General features: G+C 40.7%; 1 protein-coding gene across 6 annotated transcripts in view; it reads right to left on the bottom strand.

Annotated features, from left to right (window-relative positions):
- PTPRK (protein tyrosine phosphatase receptor type K) overlaps positions 1-18,047 on the bottom strand; it is a 326,009-nt gene that overhangs the window by 71,195 nt on the left and 236,767 nt on the right. For all 6 annotated transcript variants that reach the window (XM_028723365.2, XM_077926014.1, XM_028723373.2 and 3 more), the window contains exons 8-11: positions 16,291-16,593; positions 11,500-11,609; positions 9,059-9,260; positions 5,150-5,249 (exon numbers count right to left, since the gene is read on the bottom strand). In XM_028723365.2, the coding sequence (XP_028579198.2) occupies positions 5,150-5,249; positions 9,059-9,260; positions 11,500-11,609; positions 16,291-16,593 (715 nt within the window). The remainder of the gene's footprint in view (positions 1-5,149; positions 5,250-9,058; positions 9,261-11,499; positions 11,610-16,290; positions 16,594-18,047) is intronic.

Genomic DNA, 18,047 nt, shown 5'->3' with positions numbered 1-18,047 from the left:
GCAATGCCTGAAGCACCAATTTGCTGTTGTCATATTACTAGAGACAGAAGCGCGTCGACAGGCATCTCCACCTTTTGACCTTGCTGTGGCATCTAACTTGGCTCACAGCTATGCAGATCTAAAGTATAAGCGACATCCTGTAATACAAGCACAGATGGACGGAAATCTGTCCACTCCCTCCAAATAGTCTGACTCCTTTCCCTACAGTTGCCACTGACAAAAACGTTACAAATTGCTAGAGCAGATGGCATCTAGCCTATTAAAAAAAAAAAGGACGGGGAAAAAAAGCTAACCCCCAAAACAAACTTCAGCCTAAACTTGCCAATACCTTCCTCGCAATGACAGCTCTTGGTCATTCCTCATAAAAATCTCATTTTACCAGAGAATGTAATTATAGCTCTTCTTTTCCCTATAGAGGAAAGAGGCAAACAACTGAAACATTAGACTAATTGATAATCAGCACTTGGATGTTCTGTTAGAAAGTGCCATAAAGGACAAAGTTGAATTGAGCTCCTGTTTCAAAAAGAACCACGGCATTTTCATAAAGAACTACAGTTGTATTAATAACTTATGGAAGTTAAATTTATGAAATATAAATAAGTTTATTACGAAAGGGTTGCTGAAAAATCTTGAAACAAGAATGCAGAAAAGGGGTGGTACGGGGAAGTCGATTTTGTGTTTGTTTATGTTTTTGCTTTGTTTCCTTTTTACTTATGAAAAACTAATAAAAATTTATTTTAAAAAAAACAAAAAACAAAAAGAACCACGGCATTTTCAAGTACGTCAAAATCTCTTCCTCCCTAGACTCCCACAATGAAATAAAATAAAATGGGACCATATACCAAAAGATCCGCATGCAATGTCGCATAGAAATCATTTGAGCTAGTTGGGATTCATGTAGGTGTAAGGGACATTTTTAGTTGCTTCTAATGCTCTGCTGCAGATGCTCATCACTCCAACTCCCATCAAATCTGATCAGCAGCCAGGTTGGCTTGGGCTGCTAGGAATCCAACAACATCCAGAGAATCACAGGTTCACCCCCCCCCCCGCCCCTGCTAAACTCTGCTAAGGTAGCAAAAAGCAAAGTGAGCATGACCTCAAGCAATGAGAAGCAGTGCGGACAAATTGGAGTAAAGGGGGCGAAAGTCGGGGAAGCTTATTCCATTAGGGTGATATCCAACCAAGTTATACTCAGAGAAGACCCACTCAATTTAGGCTGAGTTGGATACAATCCCTAATTTTCTTTTCAGATACTCTCACATGAAAAGATGTTAAATACTACATGCTTTATTCATTCCCTCCCTTAAGAATCTAGGCAGTAATGCAATGCAATCTAAGTTTTGCATAAGCAATTGGCTTTCCCTCTTGGGAACAATGGACATCTTAATGCTTGCCTCTGCAGACACTGTCACTCCTTTCTCGAGCGCTGCCAACGCAAAACAAATGACAAGACTTTTACTCTCCAAAATGCCAGGAGATCAGTAAACTTGTCAATTCCAATATCTGGCCACTTTAGAAGAATAAAGCCCAAGGGAAGAGCAGAAGCAGGGTGAAGCGTGCGTATGAAATGTTTCATTTATTTATGATTCAATTTATGTTTTAGCATGAAACCAAGGTTTCATTCAAGGGAGGAGTTACAAACATTCATTATCTTTTAGGGAGGCAACAGAGGAAGTGTTCAAATTTTGCTATTTCAAGGGCACTGAAGCTTAATTCACCAGAAGAAGCAGACGAGATGGTAAATCTGATGCTGGAGTATGTCATTTCAGGGGGCAAACAGGAGATTGCCTGCTTTGAGGAGGGTGTACAGCACATACAAGACTAGTATATCAGGGAGAAGGGTTTGAAGAACATCTAGGTTTCAACTTGCAGTGAGTTTATTTTAACTGGATGAACAATCTATCATGAGAATGCTCCTCCCATAGTATAATCCCAGAACAGTTTTGTCACTTAATCTGCTATTTGCACACATGGCTAAGCAGAATTCAGTCTACAAGTTTAACCAGCCCTCTTCCTATGTAGTCCTGGAAAACAGAACACAGTGAGAGTAATGAGAGCCAGTGGGGTGTACTGCTCATTTTATAGATTACCTTAGAGTGTAGGACTAAAACCTGGGAAATCAAATCCCTACTTGGCCATGAAACTCACTGGAAGATGACCTTGGGCCATCCACAGTCCCAGGGGTGCCCAAACTTTTTTCAAAGAGGGCCAGATTTGATGAAGTGAACATGCGTGAGGGCCAAGCAAAGTTATTGAGCTTTTTTTTTAGGACTGAATTTGTTGAGCTTATTTTACAATTTCACCCTTTTTTAGGATGACCTATACTGCTTTTTTAAGGAAGACCTATGCTGCTACAATGGCTGGATTAGGCCCCCAAAGTGGACTTTGGACATGCCTCGTCTAACCCATCTCACAGGATTGTTGTGAAGATAAAGCAGTGAAGGAGAGAGCCATGGTGCGGTGGGATACAAAGGTAATGAAACAATTTAAAATATCAGGCAGTTTAGAAATGCTTTTAAATAAATAAAGAAAACAGCAACAGGATAGCTCCACTAGTTTGAAAGAGGGGTGGGGAAGATAACATGGAATTATTATTATTATTATTATTATTATTATTATTATTAGTAGTAGTAGTAGTAGTACCCCGCCCATCTGGCTGGGTTTCCCCAGCCACTCTGGGTGGCTTCCAACAAAAGATTAAAATACAAAAATTTATCAAATATTAAAAGCTTCCCTAAACAGGGCTGCCTTCAGATGCCTTCTAAAAGTCTGATTTGTTGTTGTTCTCTTTGACATCTGGTGGGAGGGCCAGGGTGGGTGCCACTACTGAGAAGGCCCTCTGCCTGGTTCCCTGTAACCTCACTTCTCGCAGTGAGGGAACCGCCAGAAGGCCCTTGGCACTGGATCTCAGTGTCCGGGCTGAACGATAGGGGTGGAGACACTCCTTCAGGTATACAGGACTGATGCTGTTTAGAGCTTTAAAGGTCAGCACCAACACTTCTTGAATTGTGCTTAGAAACGTACTGGGAGCCAATGTAGGTCTTTCAAGACTGGTGTTATAAGGTCTCGGTGGCCACTCCCAGTCACCGGTCTTGCTGCCGCATTCTGGATTAGTTGGTCCTTATAATCACTCATTGGCAATTACTTGCCACCTTTATTTATTAATTTCAGGGACCCTGTTCAGTAGAGAGGATTAAATAGTGCATGCTGCCACTGATAAGCAAATCACCTTTCTTTGCAGCTCACTGATGAATAAATGTTTCTTCCTTCCTGGCTGAGCTGAGAGCCTCCAGCTTGGTAAAAGTAAGACTTAATATCTGATTATAAATACTGATTCATCCAGTCTCCCTTTGTATTTCATGTCTGCTGTTTGGCTTACAACTTCAGGAGGCCATAAAGAAAACTAGAGATTATGAGATAACGCTTGGCAGGCAAGACACGATTATGTCATGATTAGAGCTGTGACTACCGCCGCATGTTGCATCTTAAGGAATGATTGACGGCACCTGCAAATTTGAATTGGATTACCCAAACATCTGCTTCAAGAGGCATGTGCACAAAGCAGGCAAGGAATACAAGGGAGCATTTATATCAGGAAGGCTGACTCCTAAAACACATAATTAGATGCTGCATATTTAAATTGAGTAAGTTTGTTGAACTGTTTAACATTGGCATTTCCCCGAGAGATCGAGAATAGAAATGGGCTGTCAAAAATACATCCTGAGATGTTCTGGTTTCAGAACGTCAGCTGGGACTTATCTTGCCACAACTAAGTAACCTGAAGCTAAGCCAGATAATTGTTTTAAAAAGAGCAGAAATTAGTGCCATAGTAAATAGGGAGCAGATACTACTGCACCATAAAAAGCTCCTCTGTGTGAGGAGGGTCTCTCATATAAGGGTCTCTTCCTCATATGGAAGAGCTCTGGGGTTTGCTAATATTCAATGGCTTACATTCAATGCTTAAACAGCAGCTTGAATGCAGAATTGTTGACCAGTGACAGGGCCTTATTGGTGGCAGCTCCCCATTTGTGGAATGTATTCCCTGGCAAGGTGCTTCTCTCTGTCTTCCTCATTAACAATGTTCAGGAGAAGCATAAAAACATTCATGTTTACCCAGGTTGAAAGACTATGTTCCCGGCAAGTTTGAAACCATTACATGTGAGGGTATGTGATTCTTTTAAAAATGTTTTAAAATGTTTGTAACACTTGACACTTGCTTTTTGAAAATAAATAAATAAATAAATAATGTTTTCCATATGTTTTCATTTTATTTTTAACTGTAATGTTTTAACTTTTCTGTTTGCCACCAGGACTCCTTTGGAAGAAGGGCAGGATATTAGTTTAAATAAATAAGTAATAGAAACACAAACTATTAACATCAAAGGCTACAAAAATTAAACAAAAACAACACGCACCACATCGTCTAGAGGTGAAACACAGATTTTTAAGCTGAGATATCCAGACTACAGAAGTCATGTCCAAGAACTTGCTGAAGCAAGAAACAGAATCTTGCTTCATATGCAAACAAGGTTGTGCAAATTTTCTTAATTCTTCTGGCAAGTGTGGTTGCAGAGCATTATCCCCTATGCATATGTATCCCCACCACTATTCCACTTTTTAACAACAGGGAACTGAGGCCAGGACACATCACCTGGGCCCATAGCCTCCTGGTATGTCCATGGCAGAAGGGGACTTGAACCTAGACCGCCCAAGTCTTTTACTACTGAACCAGGAACATATCACCATATAAGGGTTGCAGGTTTACTCAAATGTCAAGTCCTATCTGCATAGGACTGAGCATCTTCCATATTTCACAAATGCTAATAGTAGTACAAGATCAAATAATTAAACAAGAACTTGACAAAATCAAAGAAGCCTTTCAATGGATCAGGCCTTGAATAGCTAAGATTACTGATAATTGAAAAATTATTTTATTATCTAATCAGGGGTAGCTAACCTGTGGCCTTCCAGATGCTGTTGGATTCCAACTCCCATCATCTCTGCCCACTACCCATGCTAGATGGAGATGATGGAAGTTGTAGTCCAACAACTTCTGGAGGGACAGTAGTTGGCTACTCAGATCTAAATGTTTAGCCATAGGCTTTAACTATAGAATGGTTTGCATATTGTGGTGCTGGTTGTTTTTTACCTGATAGGAGCTCCTTTGGCTTGTGCTGGTCTCAGGAGCACAGTGATGGCTGTTTCATTGAAAGATGCATCAATACCTTCATAGTCTGGTAATGTGGGAGCTAATCAGAAGAAAAATAAAATCAGCCAAAACACATAGCTTTTCTACCAGTTTCTACAATGTACAAACAACCACATTTCTCAATTGTGATCAGATGGTTGGTTGTTTCAGTGTTTTATGGTTTATATAAATTACTTTGATTCACTTTTGTGAAGAAAGTGAATGATGATGATGAAGAATACTATTGTATTTCTGGAATGCACTGCATATTGGTTTTAATTGTTCTGGGAGATGCATCATGACTGGTATATAAATATTTGCGTACATTAATGAATGGAAATAATCTCAGTGAAAAAACTTGTGGGTAGACTTATGATCTGAAGAAATCATGACCATTTTTATTCAGTGTTTCAACAAATGTTGCATAAGAAATACTCCTCAAGTAACAGCAGGAGCATATTGTGGAACTGTGTATATATTATGTATAAACTGTTCTACCATGATCAATTCCCGCCCCCACTTAACTGATTGAAATTATGAAATGACATGACAGTGATATGGCAGCTCAGGATGAAAGACATTAGAATTAACAGTTGTACATGGTAAAATACCGTATATACTCGAGTATAAGACAACCCGAATATAAGCTGAGGCATCTAATTTTACCACAAAAAACTGGCAAAACTTATTGACTCGAGTATAAGCCAGTTTACCACACCACAAACCTCTCTCCCCAGTCCCTCCCGTCCCCCTGCCTACCTAGGGTGCTGCCAAGAGGTAGAGGCTGGTGGCAGCAGCGGCGGAGAAAGAACAAGCAGCCCGAAAGGGTTGCTTTCAGGCTGCTCGTTCCCCCTCCTCCACCAACGACAAGGACCCTCACTCAAGTATAAGCCGAAGGGAGCTTTTTCAGCATAAAAAATGTGCTGAAAAAGTCGGCTTATACTCGAGTATATACGGTAATTATAATTTTTCAGGTCTTCTGAAAACTTGAATCTATCCTTCCTAAATTATTCATCTCTAGAAACCTGATGTTTAATCCCAGCCTTTTGAAACAGAATCACTTTTCTGTTGAGGCTGCCAGGTGATAAAGAACCACTATTCAAATGAAAGGATATCCTGCATTTCAACAGCAAGCAGCTTCTGACTCTCTTCTAACCCTTATACAGCTTTCTGTAGAGACAGGCTATCTCCTCTCTGTACTGCCATTATGAACTGATTTCGGCATGTATTCGACAGGAAAAAAATAAGATTTGCAGTTGCCATAGACATGGGAGCCTAGTCAATACTTGTTCCTTCTGAATACAGAAGTCATTCATGGTCCCATGTCTCATTTCTTGCTGTGATAACCAACATCCTGCTATGTCCCATCAGCATAAAGATTTCTGCTTGCACAACAGGACTTTCTCCTTCACTCCGTATGTCCTACAGTGTTCCCAGATTTGCTCAAAAATGTTTTATAAACCCCTAGAAAGCACAAGGATTTCCATCCTTGCACTGAGGGAACAAGAGATTTAGCGCTACTTTGGATTCTAGCCCAATTATTTCAAAATGTATCAGTTCAGGGCTAAACTAACATGGTGTCTCCATAACCTTCTCAGATTACACAGGGAAACAGAAAGCTGTCCAATAGTAAGTCAGACCAGTGGTCCACCTAGCCCAGTATTGTCTACAATGATTGGCACCAATTCTCCAGGACTTCATAAAGTGGTGTCACCCAGCCCTACCTGGAGGGTCCAGGGATTGAACGTGGGACCTCTTGCATGTGAAGAAGATGCTCTACCACTGAGCTATGGTACTTTCCCATCTACAACTACAATTCCTGCAATCCCTCAACACTGGCCATGATGGCTGGGGCTGATGGAATGTGAAGTCCAACATCATCTGTTGCACTATGTTCTCCACCTCTGCATTAAATCCATGGCACAATGTAGGAGAATGAAAAAGCAGGAACATTTTATGAAAATCTCCCAACATAGCTGGATCTAGTAAACGTCCCATGCTCTTTAAGTGAATAGTGTATAGCAACCTGGCCCAAAATCAAAATGCTGTATCAGCGTGGCAAAATGTGTGTGTCCCTTAACGGCCATGTTAATGATACAGAGAAACAGCAGCTGATGTAACACATTGCATTCATTTCCCAGGACTCCAGCACTCACTTCCAGTAGCTCTACAAAGCTCAGTTTCCAAACAAGCCCAGAACCTTCTGCTAGGCTATTGAAGAACTGTGGGTGCTTTAGCCTCCTGTTTGATATTACTCATATGCAAACACTACTTACCTATTTTGTGTTGTACATAAAAGATAGCAAACACAGTAAAGTATAAAACGATGAACAACCTTAAATTAGAGGTGCATTATTTTCATTTATGCATCTCGGTTTGGATTTTAGCACCCTAAACCAATTTCCATTATTCAGTAAAATAAATGAAATTAAACACACAGCTCATGCTATATAAATAGTACCGTGAACATGGCTCTATTGGTAGAGCATGAGACTCTTAATCTCAGCATTGTGGGTTTGAGCCCCACATTGGGCAAAAACATTCCTGCATATCCTTCCTGTTCGACGCCTCTATGATTCTGTGTGTATGTATAACTGCACAAGAGGGTTGGATATTCTTCTACAAGGATGCAAAATAATCCAAATTACTCCATGTGGGTTTCAGACTGTGTATATAATCTCCTTTCTAAGTGTTTGTCCACCTGAGCAGAACACTGTGCAAAACACTCTTGTTATCTGTTACCATTCACTCATTAACCCTTTCCAGGCATTCATTGCGTAGGGGTCACATTTATTAAATTTGAGAAAGTGTTGTGGGCACCAGGGACAACATGGCCTGGGGGTGTGGCATAGCACAAAATTTTGGGGGGTGGGGACCAAACTGAACAAAATGCTTGCCACAGGAAGTCAGCTATGTCCTGCTGGTCCCAATTGTGGAGATCGCACAATATTAATTACACACACACACACACACACACACACACACACACACACTCGTACACTCAGATGCTGTTGCTGTCTAAAAGCAACAGGGATAATTTGTCTCAGCACCAGGCAAAAGATGTATCAGGTGGCCATACCACGTTCACTCTTAAAGAGCGCAGACATGCATATGGAACACAGACACATAGACATCTTTCTGTGTTTGTCTTATACATGCATGCTTCACCTTTCCCTCTCTCCCACCTCTGCTAGAATTTTTCAGGTGAGTGCAAAGTAAATGCTGAAAGGGTGGACCGAAAGAGAGGGGTGAGGAGGGAGCATGGGAGAGACAAGTAATTTTTGCATCATACCTCAAGTTCTAAAAACGGTAGAAATTTTATTTGTTAAAAAATGAAAGCTTTGAATTTGAGGATTCTGGTTTATCCCGGGGCACCAAAGGCAGCCTTCACAGGCACTGCAGGCACTGTGTTAGCGACCCCCATATTATGGAGACTAAATTAACACACAAGGAGGGGAGACTGCATGAGTGCAGTAGGTCTCTCTCTCTCTACACTGCCCTCCATCTCAATCATAGTCCACATGTTCAGGGACAATTGTCTTCAGCAAGCAAGCCCCCAGTAGTCGTGGAGGCTCCCATGCCTGGAGTATCAGGGTTGCAAACATGCAGTTACCTCCATGAACAAAGGAGGCTTCCCCACAGCAGATAATCAGCCTTGAACATGCACAGAGCAAGGGGAATGGGATGCAGCTTGCACTCTCATTCACAATATCCCCTTCTTGCATGTTTAATTAAACCCAATGATCTTCTCTTGACTGCAGCCAGCATGTTTTGTTAGAATTCCCTGAAGGGAAGGGGTAACAATTTATGTAAAAACAAATATGTAAGAATATGAAAAATATTTTTGTGTGTGTGTGTGCTTGCCATTACCTGAAATATTGGTGGTTACATTGATTGCCGCAGCTGGCCCAAATCCTTTCACCGTGCTGGCCCTTATATAAAACTGGTAGGTAGTCCCGGGATGTAGATGGGAAAAGACATGATGTGTACTGTTCCATAGCTTTGACACAGTTTGAGCTGGCCCAGCCACTGGAACTGCGGGATCAAATGATCTTATGCTGCTGTAACTGACCTGTGGAAACAATTTCAGAGTCTTAGCAGGATCCCTGGCAGGATTAAGGAATTTCTGAGAATCAGTGAAACGTTTAGATTAAGCTTCTGGATTTCAGCGAAAGAACCTTGCTTTCAAATCCAAACTTAGCATATAGTGGCAATGGACACACGACAATCTCTCCACCTTGGCTCTCTGTAAGCTCGGTAAATCAATCTATAACATCATAAAAAATGTTTTGGCTTGTATAATTTTTATGAGATGAACAAAATGGTTCTACATTTCACTAATTTAAGGCTTTACAATAGGGAACCCCAGACCCTACAGGCCCCAGACCATGTTCCCTCAGCAACCCTGCTCTGCATCATCCTCAAGTACTTTTGCCTGATAGGAAATTGTCCTTTAACTGTAAACATGCCTCTTACTTGCCTGGATGGTGTGTGTGTGTGTGTGTGCGCGCGTGCGCGCGCACGTGAATAGAAACATGCATGGCTGGAATATAGTCCACTATACACAGGAAGAGTTGCATCCATTTCCTCAACCACTTTTGCCTCTGGAACATCAGACATGTAGGCCCCCAAAGGTTCATCACCAGGGGACATGGCCCTTCAGCAGAAAACCGTCCCTTGGACCTACTATATACAACGTTGGACCAATCATGCTGACTGCAGCTTGGCAAGTGTCAAAATTTAGACGTATATTGTGTCCTATATTGAGAGCCAGTGTGGTGTAGTGGTTAAGAGTGGTAGTCTCATAATCTGGGGAACCGGGTTCGCGTCTCCGCTCCTCCACATGCAGCTGCTGGGTGACCTTGGGCCAGTCACACTTCTCTGAAGTCTCTCAGCCCCACTCACCTCGCAGAGTGTTTGTTGTGGGGGAGGAAGGGAGAGGAGAATGTTAGGCGCTTTGAGACTCCTTAAGGGGAGTGAAAGGCGGGATATCAAATCCAAACTCTTCTTCTTCTTCCTGTCCCCTGACCCCAGGCTACTGTGACTGTTGAGCCACAAGTTGTGTGAGCTTTCTCTAATTTCTCTACAAAATCAGATATCTACTTCAAATCTTGTCATCCAGGTGAAGGCAGGAAGCCCTCTTGTTTGCTTTCGTTATCGTAAAGTGGCAGACAGCTGCTTATTTCCTTCATTCCTCTCTTTCTGTTAAAAAGTACTACTTAAATATAGTGAAGCAATACTACGTATGTATTCAAGCCCACCCATGATATACTGAGCTTTTTCATTAGTATAGTGGTGAAATTCAAGAATGTAAAGCGCTAATGAGGACAAGCAGAAATATGCTAGGTCATGTAAAATATGATGGAATTTAACTGCCTCCTGTAAGTATTTAATTTGTTTTTTAAGCAGAAAAGTAATATTGTCAAGGCTGCCCAGTTCAGAGTATGATAGATACACAGGAAATTTGGTGCAAAATTATTGTTTTCCCTTCCTTCCCCAAGGGCTCATTCATCAAACCACTGTTACTGCTTTTTGAATCACCAGAATTTGCATTCAGAGTTTCTTGAAGGGGAAAAACACGTTACCTTGAAGACTAGAATTGTCAGGTTTCTATTAATAAATTTTCACATATATTACCTGTAGCCTTCACTGGACAGGGCTCCATTAAATCATGATTCAGGAAGGCTATATATTAATGCTACCAGATCTAAATCAAAGTTACAAATTTAAGCTCTAGGTTTCATCATTTATTCAAAGTCTATTGGCAGAGCAAGCCTGTATCATTATATAATTTTAGAAGGAGTTCTTAATTTTTTTAAAATCACAATAGTTCAACCATTCTGTAATTTAATTAAAGGATTATTATGACATACTGATTTCAGGCTCAGGTCAGTCATTGTGTGGACAGCACCGTGAATAGATTCACATTATTATATACTTTTCTGTTCTGCACAGAAAGAGAGTTCACTTTAAAAAAAAAAAAGATTAAGTTTATCATTAAATTCCCATGCACCAAAAAGAGACTCAAAAGAAGGGACAAACTTATAACATATCTCATTCCTACAAAGTAATGGAAGAAATAGTTCTTTCAGATTCCTCGGAGCCAGTTTTGAATATGGATCAGGATGATTTTGACTGGAGACATTTTCCAGGCCAACTACATTGGCACACTCTAAGTTGAAGACCAGCATGCCAGTGAAGAATGAAGCATAGCTTAAAGTTTTAGGGAAAATGTACATATCATCCCCAAGATTCTCGTGCATACTCCAAACACAGGACACTGCAGCCATTTTTTATTTTTTTAAAAATACCTCATACTGTGTGATGATCCCATTTGAATCCATAGGTTCTTTCCAGTTTAGGAAGATCTTGTCTTCAAAGGGAGTTCCTTTTAGTGATTTTGCTGGTACAGGACCAGGCACTGTAAAACAAACAAAAAACATTCAGGTTTAAAGGTGTTAGTGAAACAATCATCCCAAAAGTCAGATAACCCCCTCAAATGAATAAGTATTGGGCTTAGAATCAAGCCACATTAAATGGCAGCTTGGTTTTGAGAATGGATGGATTGTTGTTTAAATAGCAGCCTGGACCATGAATACATTGGTTCAAAATGAGTCAGCTTTGCAATTCCACAGGTGAGTTATGAGCCACATTGCAGCCTGTTGGAATTATCAGCAGATCATTTGGCAAAGGTGTGTATCTAAAAAGAAAGTGTGGGACAATGCAAAGGGGAGGGGGAAATTAAGAAAGCTCCAACAAGTTACTTCTATTTAAACTTGTATTAGCCTACCTTTTAAATTATTCCCCCTTGAGCCTCAAACTCTTAAACCTTAAAATGCAACGAGTTCCATATATGACCTTTCTGAAAGATTTGTTCCCAAAACATGTTGCAAATTTGTAATGGGCAGAAACAAAGCCATTGAATCAAAAGAACTATAAGCAGTAGGCATCAAGAGGTCTATCACAAGTATCAGAATTATTTCAGATTCTATGAAACTAACAGTAATATGCTGCCCCTGGGACAAACAAATTAATTTGGTGAATTAAAAATAAATTCATGGAGCAAAAAGTCTATAGGTGCACAGATGAGATTCAAGTACTCAGCTTCCATGAGTTATATTCACCCATCAGTCAACTGAAGACTACTATTCTTTGCTTCACAATACTGACAAAGATTCAAGCAGAGATGATGGCTGATGTCCCTTGACAGTCCCCCTGTGCTGTTTTGTGGCATTTGCTGATGTGCTGTAGGCATCTTTCTGTTTTCTATGGCAGTGCTCTGTGTTTCTCTTGTCTACAGTTCAAATGGAGCATATATTGCACAGGGTCTAGCCCAGGTGATAGACATCCCTTGGCAGTTGAATGTGCACATGACAGACTGCACTGAAATGTGTCTAGCAAATGAACATGATTATAGTATGCACAATGCTTGAGTGTTCATTACAAACAGAGTTATTTAAGGCTGCAAGCTTATGGCCAACTAAAGTGCTTTGCAACTGAATACAAGACTGCTGGACTGAAAACCATCACCCCACAGAGAGCCTAGAATCCAGCAGCTAAATAACTGGTTGGTTAGCTCAGATAAAGATACGTGATTCAGCTCTGCTACAAATCACTTCTTTTTGTCCCCTAGAAGTCATAATACCAAACTAACAGAAGAATCAATTTGTTGCAAAATTCCCCTCTTAATGGCAAGACTCTAGACCAGGGATGGGCAACTTGTGGAACTCTAGGTGCTGTTGGATTCCCAACTCAGATCAGTTTCAGACAGCATGGCGATGGTCAAGGATGATGGCTAACTGGGTCCTCAACTCTGCTCCAGACTTAGCAGGCAGAGAGCTCTTTGGTAATAGTACAAACACATACCTACACTTGGGTGCACTTTTGCCCTATACTACTTTCTCCTTGGAACTGAAAATAATAAAACATAACAAGGGGGAGCCAGGTCTCCACTATCTGTAAGCAATGTGTTGTCTCAAAGCTCATTTTGTCCCATCTCTACTAGACACTGTATCTCTTGACCAGCCTCCCTATTATTCCTCCAATAGTTTTTTCCAAGCACAAGTGCTAAAGAGTTTTTATTTAGAGGCCCCTTTCTGATCAACTACTGTTTCTGTCTCAACTCCCTGCCTCTTCTGCTGGATATCTGATATGAGAGAGAGAAAGAGAAAAGGAGAAAGACTTGTCTTCAGAAAATAAATAAAGGGCATACGATAGCTGGAAATATGGAATTGTTATACGAGCACCTGAAGATCCCAGTATGTAAAATAATATAACTTCACATTTGTATTATACATTTTTTGTATGTATATAAATCACAGATTTTTGAACATCTGGAGATGGCAATATTGGGCCTGCAAGAGATTTATGTCTTTCCTTGTATCCCCACATTTCTTTCTAAGGACCCCAAGGGAAAGAAACCAGCAGCCAGCTCACATTCCACACTCCTGGATTCATATATTTTGTTGGCGGAAGTAGAGTTGACTGGAAACAGCGCATTAGTATAATTTGCATCTTTGTTTACCAGCAACAAAAAAAATACATAAATAAAATGTAACACTGTGTTACAATTTGTCAAAAACACAGATTAGGTTGCAGAAAAGAAATTGGGCATTATTCAGAGACACATTAGGGACACTTTGATTCTGAATCCAGAACAAAAGTCATAAGATATCAGATAGATTCATACTTATACAATATTATAATTTCTGTTTGTTTTTTGTTAAAAATATATTCACTGTCAAATGTTTCATGCGGCTGCAGTCCACGAAGATTAACCTAATTTAATGTCACCTACCTCAGGCCATAGCTAAAATAAAATGTCAACTAAAATAAGATGTGTTGGAGTGTGTGTGTATGAATGGGGGGCCCCCCATTTTTTAGTACAGGGTTGGAGTCCCCCCCCCACACATCAAGTATGAGAGGTGAGCTAGGCCAGGGCCAACCACCACCTTCTCTCCCTCTCTGTCACTCTATTCTCTTTGTTCTGGGGAGGGACAGGTCACTCTTGCCAGAGAGCTGGACTGATCACATGCAGAGGACTTTTGAAATTAGGCCAAGTGATGCATGTATCAGGGATAGAGCAAAACTTTCAGTCTCTTAAAGCTTTGGTTCGTGTACAACTGGAGGAACTTCAAGGCCATTTATCCAATGATGTCATCTTGAATCAACTGTGCCAATTACCCAAATGCCAGTAATGGGAGAAGGGTTTTTTAGTAGCACTTCCCAACTGTAGCCCACACAGCTGAGATAAGGGGCAATATTTGCCACTCCGCCATGTGGGAGCGGGTTTCATTTGGGGCTATGAGTCACTTCAGCTGCACAACTGACAGCAATTATGCGCTTTCTTCTAAACGAGTGAATGGTTGCCACACCCTTTATTTATACATTTTAGCAAATACTTACAAATTCTACATCCTCACATCATATACACCCCTCTCTCCAACCTTTCTTTGGTTAAATTCAGTTAATGATTTGTGTATCAACCATAGGTGAAGGTTCTAAACTACCAGGCAGACCTGGTTTAGAACAGCTTGTCTTTATTCTTCCATCTGCTCAGGAGTCCTATCTAGATGTGGTGGCTTCTGGAATCAGATCAATGCCTTATCGATTCAGACATTACATCAAAGTCCAGTTAGCAAAATACATGAATTGATTCTGATGTGCCAGATGATCTGAAACCATGGTTTGTCGATTATACCACATCTTAGTTGAGGTTATTGGTGTGATGCTGGAACAACTGACAATGATTCAGCTTTTCCCTTATAGCTACTTGTTCCAATCCAGTATCTCATGTGACTCTGAATCTATGGGTGCATCCCTTTGAGCATATAAAGCTGCCCTCTCTATTGAAGCGAACAGGGTATTTTGCTTGTACTTGATGAGGCACTGGTCATAACAGGGGTGGCTCCTGGTGCCCTCCGGCTGTTGCTGGACTACAGCTATCATCTCTGACCACTGGCCATGGGGCTGACAGGAGTTGGAGTCCAACAATATTCGGAGCATTGCAGGGTAGCAACCCTGGTGCAACATGTAAATCTGCTTAGGCACAAGGCTTTTAAGAGATACACATTTGCCAATATTCCTGCATTTTGAATATGCAGTTAGTCACAAACCTGACTACATGAACATTAAGCTACTTCTACATATTGTAATTTCCATCTAATTAGGAACTTCATTTAATGCTATTTTAATTTGTTGAAAATTTAGATTCATAAAAAGGATAATCACTAAAGAGCTTTGTAAACATATAAAGTGTCCCTTATTACCCCTCAAATAAGGTAAATAAAGTTATGCTGTTAGCAGAAGTAAATAAAGGATATTTTAAGGCAGTAATCTCAATATATGCAGATATAATTACTTAGTGAGTTGTAAGAACACAGCACTGTAAACATGAATTTGTAGAAACGACTCTGAATTTAGAGACAAACAAACACTGACACATATTTTTCCATTTTCCATTTCTCAACAACTTTGAAATTTCTTAGGCCTGGTTCAGATGTAACGCTAGTACCAGCATTAATGGGTACCCCCACAGAGTCACCTATGGACATTCATCAGCTGTTCTTTCTCATGCATTAAAGCCCCTCACACATGCTTTGCCTGTCACTATTACTAGCAATCAAAATTTGCCAGGCACCAGGCTCATTTTGCACCTGTCTATCAGCCACTTGGTTTGACCAAACTGCGGGAGGCTGCGGGAGGCAGTGGAAGGCAGAAGTGCCTGGCATGCTCTGGTCCATGGGGTCACGAAGAGCCAGACACGACTAAACGACTAAACAATGACAACAACAGCCACTTGTGAGTCTGCAGATCATTCCTTATCCTTTAAAGCTACTCATTGCACACCCAAATTGGAGTTTATCCCCTTTCTCCAATATTAAAGGTTGGTACAAGCAAAGCACTTAAACAAAAATCCATGTAAGCTATTTACACTGATATGTGCTGACATGACTATCATTTACGTCTGGGCATTTTGTTCAACTATTCACAGGCTAACATGAACATGTAAACATAATTTTCAAGCAGGCAACACAGCTAAGAATTCTTTCAACACCTGCTTTGAGAGCTAAGGCATCAAGAAGAGAAGAATTTCAACCTACCATCTTCATCTGTTTGGATTATTGTCTCTTCACTTTCCTTTCTCCCCTCAGGATTAGTCAGGATCATTTTGAGGCTGACATTAGTGTAAGGAGGCAGGTGGTTCACAACATGTTGAGGTGCTTTGGGGTCCATATCCAAGCAGTCCGCCTTGCTTTCATTATGGCCACGGAAGTAATGGTAGCAGATCGTGACGTTGAAAGTGTGGCAGCGAGTAATGTTGTAACCTAGAGATTCCCAATCCACAGCAATGCGTCGGGCCTGGATCTCAGCGATCTTCAATGTTTTCGGTGTTCTCATAGGCTCTAAAACACACACAGAGAGAACATGAGATACTTTCAGGAGTGTTCGAGCATAGAAGTGACACAAGAAATACAGAACCCTCATTAGTGGATTAAGTCTGCACAATGCCCACTGCATATCTGCTTTGACTTGACCTAAGAATTCCATCCCGTTCTGCTGTCACATCTGCCAGCATTTACAAACATTTGTAAATCTACATTTTAAAAAAAGGAACGACAACTGTAAAAAAAAAATCCACACTAAAATGTTTAATTAGCTGACATTGTTGGACCAATTCAAAGTCTCTGACAGCAAACCCACCAAGAGCAACCAAAGACCACCACAGCTGTTGCTATGCTTCTGTGTGCTTTGGGGTTTCTTTCGGCATGCATTAAATTTGAGTAAATTGGATAATATATCATCCTGGTGAAGAGTCAGTGTGCTCTGCACTGTGATTTATCATGCCACCAAGCAATGCTGTTTACTAATTACACTAATTGCTCTACTAAACTAGCAGTAACCAAAATGATACAGATATTAATTAAAATTTATTACTTGGGTAATGCCATTATTCATCGACAAAAAAAGCCAAAACAAAAATACGACACCACTACAAAATGTCATGCTCTTCTTTCCTTGACCGCCCCCCCCCCATAAACACCATAGATGGTAAAGGTCTGCACTATCACCCAAGCTCAACCATTAACATGTGCACAGCTCTCCACTCAACTGGAAAACACCAGCAACACTTGTCTGACTCCCTCAACAGCCATCAATCCATCACCATCTCCCTAGTGTATTCATTCCTCATGCAAGACTAACTTTATAGCCTGACTTAATTAAAGTGATTACACAATGAAAGTCATGACCATGACCACATATACTAAAAATTCACTCAACACACACTGCATTCCTACATTCTACATTCCTGGTATATTTATTTACAGCAGGAAGTTATAGTTTGTGTATCTCAGTATTCTGCCAGATTAAGGGTGAAGCCAAATGAGCCAAGCGTTCTTCTATCCATTCATAAGCCTTCACTGTCTTTTAAGAACGCTCATTTATCAAACGAAAAATCTTAACTAAGCAAACAGCACAAGGCACAGATGGCACAGCCAAACAGGGGCTCCAATAAATGTACTCAAGCATACAGCTTACAAGACAATGCAACCATTTAACCGTCCCCACCCCCCCATCCTTGCAATATTATTGTCAGATACATGGGCTTTTCTGAATTAGTGTGCTACATACAGATTAATGGATTTACTCCTCACAGTGACTAGCTTTCCACTTAGATGTTTTCTCTTCTGTATTAGCTATTAATTTATTCATTAAAGAGGTAGATAGTTTGAGTTTCGGAAGTAGGACGAAGGAGACCAATGTTGAAAATATATATTCAACCACCTGAGCGATAATCAGCTTGTTTTCATGAATGCAAGGACCTCTGCAAAATGCTGCCTTCAGTGTGTAGCAGCAT

Source organism: Podarcis muralis, chromosome 3 (assembly GCF_964188315.1).
Source record: "Podarcis muralis chromosome 3, rPodMur119.hap1.1, whole genome shotgun sequence".
Classification (NCBI taxonomy): domain Eukaryota; kingdom Metazoa; phylum Chordata; class Lepidosauria; order Squamata; family Lacertidae; genus Podarcis; species Podarcis muralis.
This window is presented reverse-complemented; position numbering and strand designations above follow the sequence as displayed.